This window comes from Eretmochelys imbricata, chromosome 7, assembly GCF_965152235.1.
Source record: "Eretmochelys imbricata isolate rEreImb1 chromosome 7, rEreImb1.hap1, whole genome shotgun sequence".
In the NCBI taxonomy this organism is placed as follows: domain Eukaryota; kingdom Metazoa; phylum Chordata; order Testudines; family Cheloniidae; genus Eretmochelys; species Eretmochelys imbricata.
This window is the reverse complement of record NC_135578.1, coordinates 11,553,156-11,574,332: the sequence shown is the minus strand read 5'-3', so window position 1 is coordinate 11,574,332 and position 21,177 is coordinate 11,553,156. Positions and strand designations below refer to the sequence as shown.

The window sequence follows — 21,177 nt, the reverse complement described above, 5'->3', positions numbered from 1 at the left end:
TTGGACATTCTTTGATGAAAGGAGCTACTCGGATGTGAAGTATATGTGCGCTATAAGATCTTTTCTGAAAACCGTAGCACTTTTGCAGCCCCAGGTTTTCATTCAGAAATTCTAAAGAATCATCTTATGCATGTGACATTCTGCCAATCTATCAGCAGAGTGATAGTTTCATTTATCGTACAATTTCATCCTAGTTTTACCAGTCCATCATGCAGCCCCCTTCTCACCTCAGCAACTCCTTTTTGGTTTATGGGATTGGCTTTGCGTTTGGGAGGGAAAGGTCACAAATTTTAAATTTACAATTATAAAACATTTTCGGGGTCTTTTACTTCCGTCTTTGTATTCATCATGTTTAAGGTGCACTGCAGGTTTTATATTCGTGTAGTTTTCATTTGGTGTATTTATTATTATAAACAGTGCACTCTACCCCATACTTGTTGGTCTGATTGTAAGTCTGTCATGTTAGTGATGACCTGCCATGAGACTGAGATGGATCAATATGCTAATTAGAACAGGGCATGATATCCTAAAACATACTTTGTTCTTCCAGTCATTCATCGGTGCATGAATACTATGACCCAAATGACTACATGGGAAGCATTCATCAAGAAATGGACAGAGACGAGTTAGAATTAGAGGTATTTAATAACTATTCACAAAAATGTAAAATTCAAAATGTTTTATATATTGTCATGTGTCACGGTCTTCTTATTTAGCATTTAACTACAATTACACATGTATAATGTCAAAAAGACATTTTTGACAATTATGCATAAGCATATTTCTCTCCAGTTACTCCGTAGGTAGCAAACATTAAAGCTTATACAACTATGTCGTGTAATGATGAGCTAGATCCTCAGCTGGTGTAAACTGACATTGTTCCTTTGGAACTATACTGATGTACAGTACCTGAGGATCTGGCCATATGAAATTACATATTTATTACATGCAAAAAACAATATGATTTGGTAGGTGGAACATGTACCACAAATTCATAATAGATGATTTTTACACTTCAGCGTTTCAGTAGTATTACTTGTTTTCTAAATATCCATGGGATTGGAAACAAAGATTGCTAGTCTTAATCATGTAAAGCTATTTTAAAATTGTAAGAGGAGATCAAAGAAAATATCTCAAATTCCGAAGCTGTTTTTCCTCTCTCATAACTGAAAAGTTACAGCAGTAGATGTACAGAATCATAGACATTAAAAGCAGAACAGACATCTGAGCGCATCTAAATCCCTCTTCCTGCTAATGCAAAATTTCTGTTGTATCCAGTCAATTTTAAAATGTCTTAAAGCAATGGAACTTCCAACACTTCCATTGTGAAAATCTTGCATATCCCAACCGAAAGCTTATTTTTCAATTTTCCCTTTATGAATTTCATTACATTACTACCAACTCTCCTGCCACTGAGAGTGTAATTTAAACATGTGGGGCATGATTCAGCAAGGTACCTAAGCATGTGTCTAACATTATGCTCATGAGTAGCTTCACTGAAGTTATTATTTTTACTTCTACATTTACACTGGTCATAAAGGTTCTAATATTTCTGTAGCCACTGACTAATGCATCTGTCTTTGTCACTGAAGTCTAAGCTGGTTAATATATGCTTAGTTGCCCATATGCTGATGTAACACAAAAGGTTACATTCAGTTTGTGTGCACCACTGATTTCTTACATCTCAGTCCTGCTAACACTTCACTTTCCAAAGAGATCAGTGCTCACTTAGCTCTGCGACTATTTAAATCAGTGCAAGTTTTACCATTGAATTCAATGGAAGCAGAGTTTGACAGCACTTTTTGAGAATCTCACCCCATGAGCATGAAGTTGCTCACCTACAAATTTACAAGATGACTAAATTCTACAGGTCTGGCTGTAATTGGTTTCCGTATAAAAATTCAAATAGAAATCAGACAAGAATCAAGGGATGAGTGATCTCAGCAGCAGCTGTCGACGTTTCTCTTTTTATGTCTCTTTGTACAGTATCTTTTATACAATATGGATTTCAATTTAAAGGGAAAATGTTGAGCACATTATCATTTTCTGCAACTGTCTTTTCAAAATAGTGTCTTAAGAAATCTAATATTGTGGATAAATCATATTGCTTCCATTAGAAGATCAACCAGTTGAGCTGAAAATTGTTTAAACATGTGCACTTCAGTAGCCAGTTGTTAACGTGGCTTAAATCCCAACATTAATAATTTTGACATTGATATAGTACTTGGTGGCAAAAGGTGATCAGCTCAGTAACACAAGCAGCTGAACATTAGAAACATCTCCGTGGCCTAATAGGATTTCTTAAAAACCACTAAAGATTCTTGTTCAAATCTTGGAGACTAAGATCAATGGAAGAGTCAAAGTACTATAACAAAGACTTGACTAGCTAGTTGCTTTTTTGTTTGCCTATTGATAGATGTGCTTTAACAGACCACAAAGGCACTTGTTTCATTGCCTGTAGTGGGAATGTCTAAAGCAAGAAAACCATCTAGTCACCCTTGTGGGCTTTTATGTCTATAAAATGTGCTCTGAATTTCAATCACATTTGAAATAAACTTGTCTAAACTTTTATGAGCTATAACTGTCTAGTTATTAACTTGTAACAAGTAAACAAGGTCAAACCAGTGAAACACACAGGTTGCAACATTCTTCTGTAAATGTCCATAGGGTATAGTTTATGCTGGAATCATTAAAAAAAGACACCAAAATTGTGTACCCAAAATTGATTCATGATTCAAATTTAACTATTATGTGTTCAGTTCAGTAAACGTAAATAAACAAAATGATTTCTTTAACAGTTCTTACACAAGGATCTGACTGAAAAAATATGGAATTAATATTTCATTTTAAGTTAGCAAATACATTCAACTTTGCAAAGAGACCCAGACAGAATTAATTTCAGGTTCAAAGAGAAGCAATATATCACTGCAGGATTTCCCTGGGATGTCATGGATTAAATGTTTATTCAGCCAAGTCAGCCCAGCTGCCAGACAGGCACTATAGAAGTTTCCCTCAGTATGTTAATTCCTTTGGACTATAAAGGAGAAAATTCTGAACTGAGGGTATGTGTACTTGTTCTCTCAATGTTTACTATGTTATTTCCCTTTCCAACTTTTCTGTTTGTCCAAGCAGGATGTGTGTCTTATTCTCAAGTATAGGGATTGAGAAGAATTCTTCCAAGTTACATTTCAGTTTGAGACAAAGCATATCATGTGAGGGAAGGGGGAACACAACAGAAGCCCTTTGACTCTTCCAAGTTCTTCCAGTCGAGCCTATTATGCACAATTCATGCTAGGCAAGAACCACTCTGGCAGGATGTTCCACAGCATGAAGAGGCATGTGTCTCTGATACCCATCCTCTCACAAAGCTCTATCCTGGTGTACCCCCTCCCCCAATATCTTAACATTGGTGATAGATACTTTGATGACTGAAATCCACTCTTCAAAGCCTGAAATGGGTCTTTAGTTGCACGCAGCAATCTGACCCCCCCGTAGAATGATATAATATCAGGGTTGGAAGGGACCTCAGGAGGTCATCTAGTCCAACCCTCTGCTCAGACCAATCCCCTGTTTTTGCCCCTGATCCCTAAATGGCCTCCTCAAGGATTGAACTCACAACCCTGCGTTTAGCAGGCCAATGCTCAAACCATTGAGGTATCCCTCCATTAGTGTCCATTTAGGAATCCATATTTGAAAACTGGTTACCAGGTCAAGAGGTTACCCCATCCAGTATGCTCTGATACCCTCCTCTATTTTCAGTTTCTCCTCTTCCAACAAAGACAATCCAAGACTATTTGATGGGGGGGGGGGCAGCATGCTCAAACGCGTACTGCTATGTTTTGTATTCCCCGTGTGCACAGTAGGTTTTACTCTATCCTAAATTTAAAGCACCTTCCCCCAGGGGTCTTTCTTCTAGAGGGAGAAGCTTTGCTCTGAGATCAGAAGATCAACTTTGAGATTTTCTGCTGTTGGCATGTGCATACCCAGTTGCCTAGCCATTTCCTCTTGTTTTCTATTGGGGCAGCACTGACAGCTCAGAGACCTTTCTTTTGCTGTGCCTCAAGTGCCTGATTCCTTCCCCCAGGCCATGGCCACTGTGACGTTGACTGATCAGTGGGGGCATCTCTTCATCCACCCATTTCTGGATGACATGGATGAAGACAGCGAGGGAGGGGGTGAGCATGGTACACTTTTCTGTAGTCTAATGTCTGGGTGATCAGCTGAGCCAAGATCTCTTTCCTTTTCCAAGGAATTAGTCTGCTTAAGAGCCAGTTTTGCACATGGCATTAAATTCAAAGATGCACTAAGGCACTCCAACACCTGTAGGCATGCTTAGGCTGTGAATGACTCTGAATAGATTAAGTGATCGATTGTTGAAACTAAAAGAGCAGAGTCACCTAGATGAAGATTTTGACGCTCTTCCATTAGAACACATCCAGAGGCAGCAACACATTTTAGACCAGCTGACAAACAAACTCACTCAGGGAGCAGGAGGGGGAACTAGGTCTGGCACTAATTACCTTTGGGGCCCATGTGAGCAATGTTACAGAGCTTCCATCATCTTGTAAATTGCCTTACTATTGGCCATCTGCTTAGCTAGGAGAGTGACCAATCTTCAGGTTGTTTTGCACGGGGATCCCAATGCTGCCTTTTATCTGGACAAGACCATGCCTTTCGCTGGTCCTGTCATGCTGAACAATTAATCTAACTTTCTGACCTCTATAGTGCATCTGAGAGTTAGAATCATAGAATATTAGAGTTGGAAGGGACCTCTGGAGGTCATCTAGTCCAATCCCCTGCCCAGAGCAGGACCAATCCCAACTAAACCATCCCAGCCAGGGCTTTGTCAAGCCTGACCTTAAAAACTTCTAAGGAAGGGGATTCCACCACCTCCCTAGGTAACGCATTCCAGTGTTTCACCACCCTCCTAGAGAAAAAGTTTGTCCTAATATCCAACCTAAACCTCCCCCACTGCAACTTGAGACCATTACTCCTTGTCCTGTCATCTGCTATCACTGAGAACAGTCTAGATCCATCCTCTTTGGATCCACCTTTCACGTAGTTAAAAGCAGCTATCAAATCCCCCCTCATTCTTCTCTTCCGTAGACTAAACAATCCAGTTCCCTCAGCCTCTCCTCATAAGTCATGTGTTCCAGACCCCTAATCATTTTTGTTGCCCTTCGCTGGACTCTCTCCAATTTCTCCACATCCTTCTTGTAGTGTGGGGCCCAAAACTGGACACAGTATTCCAGATGAGGCCTCACCAATGTCAAATAGAGGGGAATGATCACGTCCCTCGATCTGCTGGCAATGCCCCTACTTATACACCCCAAAATGCCATTGGCCTTCTTGGCAACAAGGGCACACTGTTGACTCATATCCAGCTTCTCATCCACTGTAACACCTAGGTCCTTCTCTGCAGAACTGCTGCCTAGCCATTCGGTCCCTAGTCTGTAGTGGTGCATTGGATTCTTCCGTCCTAAGTGCAGGACTCTGCACTTGTCCTTGTTGAACCTCATCAGATTTCTTTTGGCCCAATCCTCCAATTTGTCTAGGTCCCTCTGTATCCTAACCCTACCCTCCAGCGTATCTACCACTCCTCCCAGTTTAGTGTCATCCACAAACTTGCTGAGGGTGCAATCCACACCATCCTCCAGATCATTAATGAAGATATTGAACAAAACCGGCCCCAGGACCGACCTTTGGGGCACTCCGCTAGATACCGGCTGCCAACGAGACATGGAGCCATTGATCACTACCCGTTGGGCCCGACAATCTAGCCAACTTTCTACCCACCTTGTAGTGCATCCATCCAGCCCATACTTCTTTAACTTGCTGACAAGACTACTGTGGGAGACGGTGTCAAAAGCTTTGCTAAAGTCGAGGAATAACACGTCCACTGCTTTCCCTTCATCCACAGAACCAGTTATCTCATCATAGAAGGCAATTAGATTAGTCAGGCATGACTTTCCCTTGGTGAATCCATGCTGACTGTTCCTGATCACTTTCCTCTCGTCTAAGTGCTTCAGAATTGATTCCTTGAGGACATGCTCCATGATTTTTCTGGGGACTGAGGTGAGGCTGACTGGCTTTTAGTTCCCAGGATCCTCCTTCTTCCCTTTTTTAAAGATTGGCACTACATTAGTCTTTTTCCAGTCTTCCAGGACTTCCCCCGATCGCCATGAGTTTTCAAAGATAATGGCCAATGGCTCTGCAATCACATCCGCCAATTTCTTTAGCACAGAGGGCTGGCCACCTCCTCCCCATGCTGTGCTGCCCAGTGCAGTAGTCTGGGAGCTCACCTTGTTCGTGAAGACAGAGGCAAAAAAAGCATTGAGTACATTAGCTTTTTCCACATCCTCTGTCACTAGGTTGCCTCCTTCAGTTACCCCTAAAAGGCCCTCTTGGCACCCAGGCGGAAAGAAGCAGCAGAATACTAAATGTACTTTACCCTTAGAAATACAATGCTTGAAACATCTTTTCCTTTGCCACTCCTAGAGCAAAGAAACAGGGAAAGAAGATCAGCTTCCTTGTTGAGGTACAAATGGGAAATCATCTTCAGCACAAAGCAGGGGAACCATCTAAGCACCATGCTCTAATATAGGGACCAGTTTCTGTGCTGTTAGCTCAAGAGACAGCCAACAAAAGTTTTTTCCTCCTGCTGAATAAAGGAACAACTACAACATGGTGGTCAGTAAGCTCCTTACTATATATAGGCATACTGACATCACAAAGGCTTTGACATCTCCCCATCTCCACGTTTTATCCACTGTGGAGACTGGCAGAAAAGGAGAAGGTCTGTTGGTTTGGTATCTGAAGGCTCAGCATACAAAAAGCTTCATTTTAAAAAACGTATTTATTTCAAGCTTTGGCTAGACATCCAAATTGAATCTCTGAACCTTTCAGTCATCACTAGCCATTTGTTTCAAATGTTTAATGCTCATTTTTGCCTTTTTAAGCAAAGGTCTGGGTTTTTTATAAATGTGCAAACTGGCCATAATTTCAGATCATCTGTAAAACAATTCAATAATCTGTTGCGAATGAATGTCCTTTTGGGTATAGAGGTTAATTTACGGTTACCACTAATTCTGAATCTATTATTACAAGTGTGTGGAGGCATAATAATATCATAGTACATGATCATTCTTGTTGCCTTGCTATAAATGTCATACAGGCAACACACTTTTTGAGCTCCCCTTGGCTCTAAGCCAGCCATTCTTTTAAGCAGTTTTCATATTGAGTATGGAGAGTATTCTAACATTTCCGTCAAACATATGTACAAACTCCACTTTTACTTGATGTATGCAAGCAAAGGATCCAGGTCATTTTGCTTATGTCTATAAAGGTTATATTACAGCAATACATATAGAATGTAATTCTGATTTGTATCGTCTGAACACTGCTCCTGACATTACAGCATCTAGTGGAAACCGCCATTGTCCAGTTTCTAATGTCTGTGGATCTGTTCCAGGTGTCGTACACATACATTGGGCTCCTCTTCCCAATGTAGGTGGCTGATGTGTTTCATAATGTAGTTATGATCTTCTACAGGGGTCATCCCCACAACATCTGAGCATCTATCCAGCCCAAAATATTCCTCCATCCCAGTTCTATTATAAAACACCAAACTAAGCTAAAAGAATGTCCACATGGCAGGGACTTTGGGAGCAGTCCAGCAATCACTACACATGAAACTAGTCATCTGCAACAGGATTAGAGCTTGCAGGATTAAGCCCTTTGCCTTGCCTGTCTTGCAGTACAGGAACTTCGAAGTGATAGGCAGGAGATGTAGAAGGTCAAAGGAGTCAAGTTTTAATTCACTGTTTCAAAAAAATTTACATGCCAGTATTAATTCCTAGACTTTTACATTCTCAGTACAAATGGACAAACTATCATTGGGCTTTGCAGATTGTGATTTTTTTTCATGTAACAGAACCTATGCTTTAAAAAAAATTGACTCTGAATATGGAAAATAGCCTTTGCTTTAAAGAATTTGGATTTGTATACTTGTACCTATAAAACCTTTCAAAGCTTTATGATTACATTAAAACTTTATTGAGGAAAAGGCACATAGAAAAGAGCTGTTCCTATTTTTAAGTACACAAAATTATCACATTTAGAGTAACATGAAATCCCAGTTCTTCTTCTTCCCAGGGCTAGAGGGATTACCCAAGGGTAAGTCTACCAATTAATTATCTGTAAAAAAAAAAAAAAAAAATCAGGTATTAAACACCTGCTCTGAGTCTCTTTTTGCAGGATTTTTCTTTCAAAAGGCCACCTGTCTAAAGATTGGTTTCCTTATATATATTTTAAAATTCCCTGAGGTGATTTATCCCCTTCCAAATATGTCACATCAGACTCTCTCTCATGCTTATGTATTAAAATGCACAATTATGTAAAATGCATTGAAACAAATGAGTATCAATATTAAATATAAGCTATAAGCAAGAATGGACAAATACCTTGTCCACCTCCCAAAAAAAATAGTAAAGTATTAATCATCAAGTAGGATTCATCTAACGAGGCTGACATGTTTCACACTTTGCTGTATTCTTTCATTGCAGATAGAAGACAAGATGATCCTGTACAGCAGCTAAATATGATCTCTTATTCTTTTCTTCAAGACACATTCTCAGATGCATAGAGTGCATAAAGCCCTCTTAAAGACATGACGCCCCTTTGTTAAGATACACAGAAAAATGCAGAAGAACTGTGCTAAACCTAATTTAGGGGCATAATGCCTGATTCTCCCCCATAAAAACCAGAATAAACCCACTGATATCAAGAGTTACTCTGGATTTACACCAGCATAACTGAGATTAGAATTAGCCCCACTTTATCTAATCATTCCTATTGAACAGTTTCAGTCTCCTCTCTAAAAATGGCAAAGCTTTAGAAATATGGAAAAATTCTGCAATTAGAGCAAGGTGTTCAACCTTTTTGTAACATAAGAGGGGAGGGGGGAAGCTGTAGTTCACCATGGATACTATTGATTGAAACCATTTAAATATCATCTGAAATGTCATTGACATTTACTGCTATGTTTTTTTTCTTTTTTTAAATTACACATGTTGACAAGTAAATAACAAGAGACTGCTGATCTTGGCAGCTGTCATCAAGACAAGCCAATAAATTATTCATATCAGCTTGTTTCATTGTCTTTCCCCTTATGAATGGCACCACAGGTTGAAATTGAGAGATGTTCAGAAACAATTAATTATGTTATCAAGACTTTTACATTAGAATGGACAAGAAGCCGCAAAAGTTGCTAAGATAGGTTTTCTTCACGTCTTGTCGTGAGAAAGTTCAGGGATGCATACATGCCCTCGTTCTGGTCCCATGCTTTTGCCCAGTTTTTCGGCTCTCTCTAATCCCATTTCCAACAGCAGGTCTCCATCACAGCATCTTTATTTTGCATCCAGCGTAAAGCAGGCTGCAAAGAACATATGGCCCCTTCCAAGGCTGCACTCCATTAATCAGCTGTCAGAGCCCTCTAAAAACAGTTTGCTACCCTTACCATTGCTTACCTATCTGTGGGGGGTGGAAAGGACATCATTCCTCATGTCACTTGTGGAAGCCTTCTCAGGAGTGATGCAGCAGAATCACAGATTCGCCACGACTAGGACATGATTCCAGGCAAGGTCCTATGTCCGAGAACTGTGAGTGCTTGAAATTTTCTGTGATTCTCAGCACACCACTCTTGAGATGGTGAGGCAGTGGGAGGAGGCAGCTATGCAGACTGTGCCAGCTGGAGATTCCTCTGGACTATGGAAAAAACTCAGCTGGGCAATATTAACTGGCTTTACCAACCTTTGTACTGATGGACCAGTGCAAAGGGCACATGAACATGGGGAGAATCTAACAGAGGATGTTTTTTCACAACAATGTTAGAATCTTAATATATTTTTAAATGAAAACTTACATTCCTCCAAGACTAACTGTGCACCAGAGAATGCTGGAATGGTACAGAGTGGCCTGTCTACTTAATCTACATTCTGGCAAAGCTAAAAATATATTTCTACAGCCACTGTCACACCCATTGCTGAAAATACATTGATCTTGCAACCACCGGCTTCTTTCTTTTCTTTTAGCAACTTATTAAGTCATTCGTCTCTGAAAGTTACAAAACTATGAAGATGAATGTAACGCAGCATGCTGTACTCTTCCAAATAAATCAGAAAATATTGTCAAATGTTGCACTATTCACAGGAAAATATATGCAACCTATGAAAAATATTGAAATAATACTTTCTAAAATATTTTAGCATTGGAAGTCTTGACACCATGAGAAATATAGGTAATTTTTCTTCTTTGAGATCAATAAAAGGTCCGTTTTCAAAATGACTTTATATTGATTGAAGGGTCAAAAATGGCCTAGGTATTGATTGTCTGCACATAATCCACTTTTCACTCAGTAAGTTAACATGGTCTTCACAGTAAAATTAAAAGAGATCCAGTATATCATTGAAGCAAAATATTTCCATTGCATTTGAAAAACTGCTTTCATCACTCACTGATGTCTTATTCAGAACATCCTTTTCTTTGCCTAGGAAGTAGACTTGCATAGAGTGAACAGCCAGGACAAGCTCGGCCTTACTGTGTGTTATCGAACTGATGATGAGGATGACATTGGTATTTATGTTAGTGAGGTAAGATTGAGCTGCTTTACATATGGTACAATTTGTCTTTGTAAAACAAAGGCTAAGAAAAATATTATCCCTGCTCCTATTCTGTCATATCTGGTGATGTTCCAAAAACATTTGGGAGTGGAATAATTGGAAGATAATTGCTTATTTTCCTTTCCACCAAGTAATGGGTAAAATTCTGTGTCCATTGAAGTCAATGGCAAAATTCCCATTAACTTTAGTGGGGGCAAGATTTCACCCAATATTTCAGTTTAGTGCATGTCCAAAGACAAGATTGTACCTTAAAATAGAAAACAATTTCCCTGCAGCGTTTCTCATCTATGTTTCTTCTTTTGTGCTCTCTTCTCTAACAATAACAAATATTTGTATTTCTACGAGTTAAGGCCCACACATTTGTTCTAGATCCACCACCCACAGAACTTCCACTCATCTTGCTGAGCTCTAAAACCAGGTATGCCATCATTAGACAATCTGGCACCAATTCCCTTTCACCCAACACCCCGTTGTGCTGATGAGACTCCCACCTAATCTGATCCCTCCCCTCGGCCCCCACCCAGCTCAACTACCCCCACCCATCCATGCGGTCAGAGGGCTACGGGAGCTTATGGCCTCCATATGAGCTGCACCAACCCAAACCTTTTTTATATGCTATATTCCAGGTTAATAACCTGGAGTGCTGTACGTGTGTGGACAGATTATATAATTCTACTATAAAAGGTGCCACCAATGACTGGCCTGTTGTTCTCTCCAATGGAACAACACTGTTCAGAGAAGCACTAACCATTGCAAAATCCCACACACAGTCATATGGGATGGCTGAAAAATTGGGAGGAGTCATCAGTATATACATAAAAAGCCTGGTGTCACTAATGTTGTAACTCCCACAAAAATCTGTTCTCAGCTTCCCAAGTGAAGTTCATGTTTTTTTATTTTTTTGTCAAAAAATTACTTTTTTTTCTCAAAAGGGACATTTTCACAGAAACTGTTTGATTTTGATGAAATTTTTCATATTTTAATTGAAAACCCAAAATCTTTTGAAGAAAAAGTGTTGAGCAAAGTAAAACCAGTTTTATTTTCTTATAAATTGTTCTCAGTAACAAAACATGTCCAAGCAAATCCTAGTTGTGCCCCTAATTTGAGAACCCCAGCCTAATCCTGTAACATAATCCGGAGACTATGTCAAAGGGCAAAGCGCCTTTCTACCACCTTGAGAGTTAGGGCTTGTCTACACTTACATTTTACAGCCCTCTAACTTGCTGGCTCGGGGGGTGAAAAATCACCCCCACTCCCCCGAGTGCAGTAAGTTTGAGTGCTTTAAAGCGCTAGTGTGGACAGGGTCGGAGCGCTTGGAGCCACGCTTCCAGCACTAGGAGCTATTCCCCTCATGGAGGTGGATACCCAGGAGCGCTGGGAGAGCTCTCTCCCAGCGCTCGCGCGTGACCACACTCACCACTTCAAAGCACTGCCATGGGAGCGCTTCGAAGTTTCTAGTGTAGACGCAGCCTTACTCCGGAACTATCGCATAAGAACATAAGAACGGCCACACTGGGTCAGACAATGGTCCATGTAGCCCAGTATCCTATCCCCCAACAGAGGCCAATGGCAGGTGCTTCAGAGGGAATGAACAGAACAGGGTAGTTATATCCCCTGTCATCCACTCCCAGCTTCTGGCACTCAAAAAGCTGGGGGCACCCGGAATGTTGGGTTGCATCCCTGACCATCTTGGACCTAGCCTCCATGAATTTATATAGTTCTTTTTTGAACCCCATTAGAGTTTTGGCTTTCACAACATCCCCTGGCAATGAGTTCCACAGGTTGACTGTGCATTGTGTGAAGTGCTTCCTTTGTTTGTTTTAAACCTGCTGCCTATTAATTTCATTTGGTGACCCCCAGCTCTTGTGTTATTTGAAGGAGTAAATATCACTTCATCAGTTTCTCCACACCAGTCATGATTTTGTAGACCTCTATCATATTCCCCCTCAGTTGCCTCTTTTCCAAGCTGAAAAGTCCCAGTCTTTCTAATGAAAAACCTGTTTCTCTGAGTGACTGTGCCAACAAACATGAAATGCCACATCCTCTCTACCATGAAATAAAAATGTATATTTTTAGCAGTGTCAGATCATTAGCCCCTTAAAAAAATGTTGTCCCTGGATACCACAATCATTTTATTAACACCTAACCCTCATGTTTACTCATGGAAATAGATCCATACAGTGAATTTAACTTCAGATTAAATTTACCAAGAATTCTTAATGTTCTTAATGCAGCTGAAGTCTATTTTTAATTGCTCTGAAAACCAAGATAAATAGAATAAAATTGCAAGCATTTTTATTAGGGTACAGATGAATATTTCATGCCTGCTTGACATTCTGTGCTTCCTTTTATGCAACAAACAGTAATTTATACACAGACTTATCTAACCTTTTATCACTCGTGGATCCATTTCAAATTAAATAGTTATTTAGGGAAAAACAAATTTAAAAGTAACATATCCCTCCATTACAACGTACCAATTAGGACCTAATCCTTCCATTATTTCATGTAAAAGAATTGCAGGCATAGATCAGAGAACTGCATTTGAAAATTAAAATGTTAATTATGAAAGCGCAAATGAGCAAACTTTTCTAATATGTAATACAAGCCTGTCTTCTTTGGAGGCTCATGTCAGGAAGTAAACTTTTTACATTTAACCCAGTCATTTTAAATTTGTCATTCCCCCCTTCTCATGAAAGCAAGGGAGAACTCGAATAATTATTTATGAAATAAAAACCATGGACCCAGCCCTGGATACTGATATCTCAATTTAACCCATGTTACTTGCATTGCAAATATCATGTTTAAAATGGGAGGTGAAAGATTGAGCTTTTAAACCTCCATAGCATATTCAAGCAGTGCTTAATTTGTGCCAGGGCTGAGCCCCGGCACCTCTAGGCTTAGCAGTTCATAGTCCCGGTGCCTCTGGGCTCACTGCAGCGGTAAAAAAATTGCTTGAGCCCCAGCACCTCTTTCTTTACAAATTAAGCACTGTTTACAAGTCTTTTGTTTTGCAGATTGATCCCAACAGCATTGCTGCAAAAGATGGTCGCCTGCGGGAGGGAGATCGCATTATTCAAGTATGTGTGCAAATAATTCAGAGATTACTTGTATTCCGCGATATACAGTAGCCATTTGAACTTACACATCAAATTGCTTCACACACTTTATTTTAGGATTGCTGCAGTGAATCTTATTCCATTATAGCCTTAATAATTCTGCCCTCCCTTGTAATTTTTCTCAAAGATTTTCCTTTGAGCTACCATTTTTCAGGTTTAGGGCTTGTCTAGACAGTGCGTCAAGATGGAGTTTAACTGGGCATGTAGACCCTTGGTCCTGTGCGCTGAAAGTTCCCTTTAGTGCATGATAGCAGGGTCCACACAGCCAATTAGGGTGTGGCAGGTTAGTGCGCGATTGATTTACAACCCAGCTTGCTGCACACTCTCTCCCCATCTAGACACCCTCAGTGTAAACCCTTAAGGGCCAAGTTTTGGTAACCTTGGTCAAGTTGCAGATATAGTGTACTAGCCCAAAATGTTTTATATTGAAAGGCTGAGTAAAACTGGAGGAGCCATTTTGAAGTTGTGTGGCAATGAAAAGTTAGCCAGTATTCTCCACCTAATTAACTGCCTCTTTTCCGATATTAATGGCTTATTTTCATTCTCTTTAGCCTGCCCTCAGACCTGGTCTACACTAGAATATTTCACCAGCAAAACCCGGTTTTTTTTCCCGGCACAGCCTGCCATGCATCCATGCTTAGTTTTGTCTCCTACCAAGGAAACTGTCCACTTTTTCCAATAGTTATTCTCTCCTTTGGAGCAGCATAAGCATCATTCCAGCATAGTTCTACTGACACTGTGGCAATGTGGACACACAGAGACCTGTACCAGTGTAAGCAGTCCTCCCACAACACAGCATCTATTTCAGGAGTGATTTATCTGATAGTACTTTAGAACTTCATTGCTCAGGATCATACTGACTAGAAGTCCCATCTCCTTTTTAATTGCCGGCATGGTCTTCATTGGGAAATTCTATCGCCTTGACCATATCCACAGTTATTAAACTATTCTGGTTCCCTGTTGTTGTGATTCTACTCATATCTCTCCCCTTCTCTCTGGCTCCAGCTCTGTGACAAGACTCCTGCCATATAGCTACACACAGACAAAATATGAAAAACATGGGATAGATACCAGTCTCAGCTGTTCTTCATCAAAATATCTGCCACAACATTGACATACATGCTCTACTGTTGTAGATGTGTACAGACACAATATGCAGCATGTCTCATATGAGAATCCATCTAGCCATATAGTTCAGTGGAGCCCACCAAAATGGAAGTTGAGCATCCAAATGGCAACATTATTTCACTTTTTTTCCCTCAGATTTGTTTTTTTTACTATATATATTTTTTAGATTAATGGCATAGAGGTACAGAACCGAGAAGAAGCTGTGGCACTTCTAACCAGTGAAGAGAGCAAGAATGTCTCCTTACTTGTAGCAAGACCAGAAATCCAGGTACAGAGAGACTACTATATACTTACTGTACATTTAAAACAGAGAATCTGTGCTCCAGAAAAAAGTAACTGGATTTTGAGGTGATTTCGTTTTCTATTTTTAAAAAAGTAATATACGGTTAGATTGGAAACACATACAACACATGAAATAAGTTCATGGGAGTTCACTATGACATTTGTCACACTTTGTACATGTCAGTGTATAAAGGGTTAATAAATAATTAACCATGTTCCAGATATGAGGAGTACCTGTTAAGATGGTTATAGATACATCAGTAGAAGGTGTTGTGGATAGTTACATGCCATGGTTACAAATAACATGCTGATCTCTATAATACTCTATAGCAATTGATTAACCAGCACTTATTAATCATTTATTAGCCCTTTGTGTCCTATCTATAAATGGAGCCTTTATGTAAAGTGTGATTAACATTTTGGTCAGGTCTAACCTAGATGGCTTTCTCCTCTCATCTGCAAGACCTAGGTTTGAAACGGAATCCTACCCTGCTCCCTCCAGGGCTGGGATTTGAGTGTCCCACACATTCAGCAGCATTTACTATAGTTATTAGTAGTATGATAGTCGTCCTGTGAATGCATCCCCCTTGCTCAAAACTGTTGTGATCATGCATGCAGGCAGTGGGGCATGGGTGAGGGTCGGTCTGGAGAATCCACAGCTACCTGGACACTCCTGCTCTTTCCTTGGAGATGTGGGGGAGGAGGGATAGTGTAGCCACTTTCACATCCCTAGAAAACTGAACATTTCAGTACTTCCAGGAATGGCATCTACTGAGCCTGACCACCCAGCCTGAGGAATAGGTTCGAGATTTGAGTATAGAAAATATATATATATGGTGATTGTTTTGGTGCACGTAACTAGTATATATATATATATATATATATATATATATATATATATATACATACACACACACTATATACTGGTTACATGCACCAAAACAACCACCCACCTCAGATGTAAATAACTATATTTCTAGGAACAGCAGGGAATTTGGGGGCGGGGGAGGGGTAGTGAGGGGGAGGGACTTTTGAGGAAAGACAAGGAGATTTTTTTTTAGAATTGATTTGTATTCTAAACTGAGCAAACAGCACAAATCTATTATTACAGGCCAGATCTTGCTACTGGGAATGCAGGCAGCCACATGCAAAGAAGGGATTGAATCCTAAAAGTTCTCCTTGTGGCAGGTCATTGTTTGCCCTTAGAGTAGCACATAAAGAAGAGAGGCATATTCATTTCCATGTAGGCACTGTAGTTGTAGCCATGTCAGTCCCATGACATTAGGGACAAGGTGGGTGAGGTAATATCTTTTATTGGACCAACTTCCGTTGGTGAAGAGAGACAAGGTTTCGAGCCACACAGAGCTCTGCTTCAGGTCTGGGAAAAGTACTCCCAGGGTCCCAGCAAAATGTGAGGTGGAACAGATTGTCTAGCATAAATAGTAAGGAACCATTCCAGGTAGAGTGGCCCATTAACATCTCTGCCCTCAGAAGACAAAAATGGGGGTTAATGGATTACAGATTGTTGTAATTAGCCTTCAGTCCAGTGTCTCTGTTCAGTCCATGCTTTTTAGTGTCTCGCAGAGTAATCAATTTAAGCTCCCAGGCTTGTCTTTTGAAAGTGTGCAGGTTTCCTTTGAGGATGAGGACTGATAGGCCAGACATAGAGTGATATACAGCAAAGTTGCAGAAAGCAGCTCCCCTGATCTCCTGATAATTTTCCACCAAGAGGGAGCATATATTTATGTCAGTTTTCATCCTTATGACAACGCTTGGTGTGGGTTTTTTTTATTTATTTATTCCCTTTCATGTAGCTGGATGAAGGATGGATGGATGATGACAGAAATGATTTTCTGGATGACTTACACATGGACATGCTAGAGGAACAGCACCACCAGGCAATGCAGTTTACTGCCAGCATGCTTCAGCAGGTAATGCCACTCCATTGTGCAGCATTGTCAAAACGTCACACCGCACTCGATATTCTGATACTGAATTCAACTGAATGAACCAACCAGTATCTTTAATGACGACCTAAGCAGAAAGGGGCTCTGCAAAATCTAGATGTTCCAGGATGATATCTGCAAACTGTATAGCAGACTTCATCTCAATAAGCATACATTTTCAAATCTGCTACTTTTTTTTCCCATTTAAAACACAAGCACAGTTCAAGAGTTTAATAGCCTTCTTCATAGGAATCCACCATTCTGGCTGTGGTCATTGAGGTGAATAGAATTAGGTACATGATAGCTAGCAAGATGGACGGGAAGCTAATTAATAAACATAAATCAGTTCTGGAAAGAACATTCCACGTGTTTGAAAAATTGAATCAGCTTTAATTGTAAGTCAGGTTTAACACACTTGATAGTGACAAAGAGTGTCAAGGACAATTATTATCACAGTGGTACCTAGAGTCCCCACCTGGGGAACTGAGGCAGAGAACAAGTGACTTACCCAGGATCACACACAAAGTATGTGGCAGAGCCAAGAATTGAATCCAGATCTCCTGTGCCCAAGCCCAGAACTTTAACCACAAGACCATCTTACTTCCTTGACGTACATATTTATAATGCATTTGCAATTATGCTAATTCACATATAATTCTACAGTTCTCAGCCAGAATTTTCTACAACATTCCATGATCTAAAATTGGGACCAGATTTTCAAGAGAGTTCTGCTCCCATTTCAACCCCAAAAATAAGAGATCAGATTTTTTTTTAAAAGAGCTCAGCACGTTGGGTCATCACCGTCACAGTAGGAGCTGCTAAATGCTGAGCAATTTTTAAAATTTGTTCCCAATTTCAGCACTGAATGGGAGTGGAGATCTTTCAGAAACCTAGCCCCTAGTGTGGTTGTTGAGCAATTGAAAATCTGCCACTGAGCTCTGTTGAAAATCCGGTCTGTGGTATGTTTTCTAAACTCACTGGGGTAATAAGTGAACATGTAATGACTGATAGAGTTAAGAAAACTTCAGATGACTTTTATTATTATTTAAACCTGCAAAGAGCTTGTTTTTAGTTTTTACATTTATACTTTTTTATTTTTTATTTTAGAAGAAGCACGAAGAAGATGGAGGCACCACAGACACTGCTACTATCTTATCTAACCAGCACGAGAAGGACAGCGGTGTGGGCCGCACAGATGAGAGCACGCGAAATGATGAAAGCTCAGAGCAGGAGAATAATGCCGATGATCACACTACTTCCTCTAACACTTTAGGAAGCCAGAAGAAGCTGGTCTACAGTCATGACACTCTAGGAAGTGGTGACATGCAGTTCAGCAATGAGTCATTTATCTCAGCCGACTGCACAGACACAGATTTCCTCAGCATCCCAGTGGATGAATGTGAGAGATTCCGCGAACTGCTGGAGCTGAAGTGCCAAGTCAAGTCTGCCAACCCATACAGTCTGTATTATCATAACAGTGCCCTGGATATAAGTAAGAGTGACCACGAAAGCGTTGACAGGGAGCTGGAGATGCTGAACGAGGAACTGCGGAATATTGAGCTAGAGTGTCTGAATATCGTGAGAGCTCATAAAATGCAACAGCTGAAGGATCAATACCGGGAGCCCTGGATGCTCCATAACAGCGGATTCCGTAACTACAACACAAGCATCGATGCACGCAGGCACGAGCTCTCAGACATTACAGAGCTCCCTGAGAAATCTGACAAGGATAGCTCGAGTGCGTATAATACAGGCGAGAGCTGTCGAAGCACACCGCTCACACTGCAGATTTCCCCTGACAATTCACTGTACAGAACTGCAGAAGGCAGCAGTTGTCAAGGTAATGAGGGGGCAGTGGCATACAACGTCTCCCAGAAGAATTTGCTACCTAGCTCAGAAAGTCACGAATCCGGCTCTGCTAACTATCTCTCGTCACCTAAAGATCCGGACCTAGACAAGCAGCTGGAAAGCAAAGAGAGAAAAGCCAGTGATGGAAGCAAAAGCCCAGCTCAGAAACTGGCTGGCTCCTACATCTCTCCATATCATCACTCTCCCTATAAACACGCTCATATCCCAGCCCACGCTCAGCACTATCAGAGCTACATGCAGCTAATACAACAGAAATCAGCTGTGGAATATGCACAGAGCCAAATGAGCCTAGTGAGTATGTGCAAAGACTTTAATTCTTCAAGCCAGAGTGAACCCAGGATGGAATGGAAAGTCAAGGTCAGGAGTGATGGAACCCGCTACATCACAAAGAGGCCAGTCAGGGACAGGCTGCTGAGAGAACGTGCCATAAAGATTAAGGAAGAGCGCAGTGGTATGACGACAGATGACGATGCTATAAGCGAGATGAAGATGGGCCGCTATTGGAGCAAGGAGGAACGGAAGCAGCATTTGGTGAAAGCGAAGGAGCAGAGGAGGCGGCGTGAGTTTATGATGCAGAGCAGGTTAGATTGTTTAAAGGAACAGCAAGGTGCAGAAGAAAAGAAAGAGATGAACATCATTGAACTGAGCCACAAAAAAATGATGAAGAAGAGGAATAAAAAAATCTTTGATAATTGGATGACAATCCAAGAACTCTTAACCCATGGCACAAAGTCCCCCGATGGCACAAGAGTGTACAATTCCTTCCTGTCAGTGACTACTGTATAATCACCATTGCTGCATTATGTACATAAAACACTACCATTGGGGTAGAAATCCCTGCCTCGTTCAATGTGGCAAGTTTTTTTGTATATAAGATACAGTCATCAACTTTATAATTAAAGTACTGAATTCTACAACTCTGGGTGCCAACATTCTTTATTGGAAAGTGGAGACAGAACCGCCCATCCCCTTTGAAGGCAATATTAACACAACTTTTTGGAATACTGAGTGTACTTTTTTACTCATTACCTTTTACATCAAGTGTTTAAATATCATAAAACGTATTAACCGTACTTAAGCAGATAATTTGTTTAAACTGTATTCATATAAAAGGTTACACATGCTTTTCTTTGCCTAAAAAACACAAAAGCAACCGCAAATATGTATTTTTATGAAAGCATATTTTGTGATATTACTTTGCTGTTGTGCACTACTGCACACACTGCTGTTTATCAATATTTAGCTCAAGGTTAATCGCAAAAGTATTGAACTCCTGATAGAGTCATTCTCCTGTAATATTTAACATTTATCAAACCAGCAGGCTTTAGAGTTATGATCAGCATTTAAACATTTTTCTTTTTAAAGGTATCTAAAGGAAATATATAGGTTTCAGCTGAAAGGCCTGAGGCAAAGTACACTATACTGCAGCTTTAAAGGATTTTAAAGCATGTTTGCAAGTGTTGCAACCTGTTGAAAGAATGTGCATGTACAGCTAAGCTGTTTACACAAAACAGTTTGTGTAATTTGAAATGCCCATTGTAGTAACTGTTTGCTTTGTAGATTTGAATGTACTGAATTATAAAAGCAGTTTCATGAAATCATTAGTTACAAACATTAACAAGTAAATAAATTATTGTTTTATATTTCATATGTTTTGAATTTTTTCTTTAACCCAAGACTCAGTCAAGTTATATTGTTCAGATTAAGCCTTTGCTAGAGTACAGTAGAAGTGTCCTTTGGTAGAGGACCAATTGGACAAACTACTAGATTCTAAATCATCATGACAAAAATGCACTGGAGATGTTTTACCTCCTTTGTACAAATCAACCAGCATGGTTTTGTACCAATTGGCAGCATGGGTTTGTCAAGAACGAATTATACCAAACCAACCTCATTTCCTTCTTTGACAGGTTACTGGCCCAGTGGATAGGGGAAAACAGTAGATGTGATATATCTTGATTTTAGTAAGGCCCTTGACACAGTCCCACATGTCAGTCTCATAAGCAAACTAGTGAAATGTGGTCTAGATGAAATTACTATAAGGTAGGTGCAAAACTGGTTGAAAGAGCATACTCAAAGAGTAATTATCAATGGTTTGCTGTCAAACTGTGAGGGCATATTTAGTGGGGCAGCACAGGGGTCAGTCCTGGGTTT

At 40.3% G+C, this 21,177-nt stretch overlaps 1 protein-coding gene across 4 annotated transcripts in view; it reads left to right on the top strand.

The window, feature by feature from the left end:
- PDZRN3 (PDZ domain containing ring finger 3) overlaps window positions 1-19,809 on the top strand; it is a 199,827-nt gene extending 180,018 nt beyond the window's left edge. For all 4 annotated transcript variants that reach the window (XM_077821914.1, XM_077821913.1, XM_077821912.1 and 1 more), the window contains 6 exons: window positions 551-638; window positions 10,551-10,649; window positions 13,697-13,759; window positions 15,093-15,194; window positions 17,023-17,139; window positions 18,262-19,809. In XM_077821914.1, coding sequence (XP_077678040.1) covers window positions 551-638; window positions 10,551-10,649; window positions 13,697-13,759; window positions 15,093-15,194; window positions 17,023-17,139; window positions 18,262-19,809 — 2,017 coding nt within the window. The remainder of the gene's footprint in view (window positions 1-550; window positions 639-10,550; window positions 10,650-13,696; window positions 13,760-15,092; window positions 15,195-17,022; window positions 17,140-18,261) is intronic.
- Window positions 19,810-21,177: the final 1,368 nt, after the last annotated feature.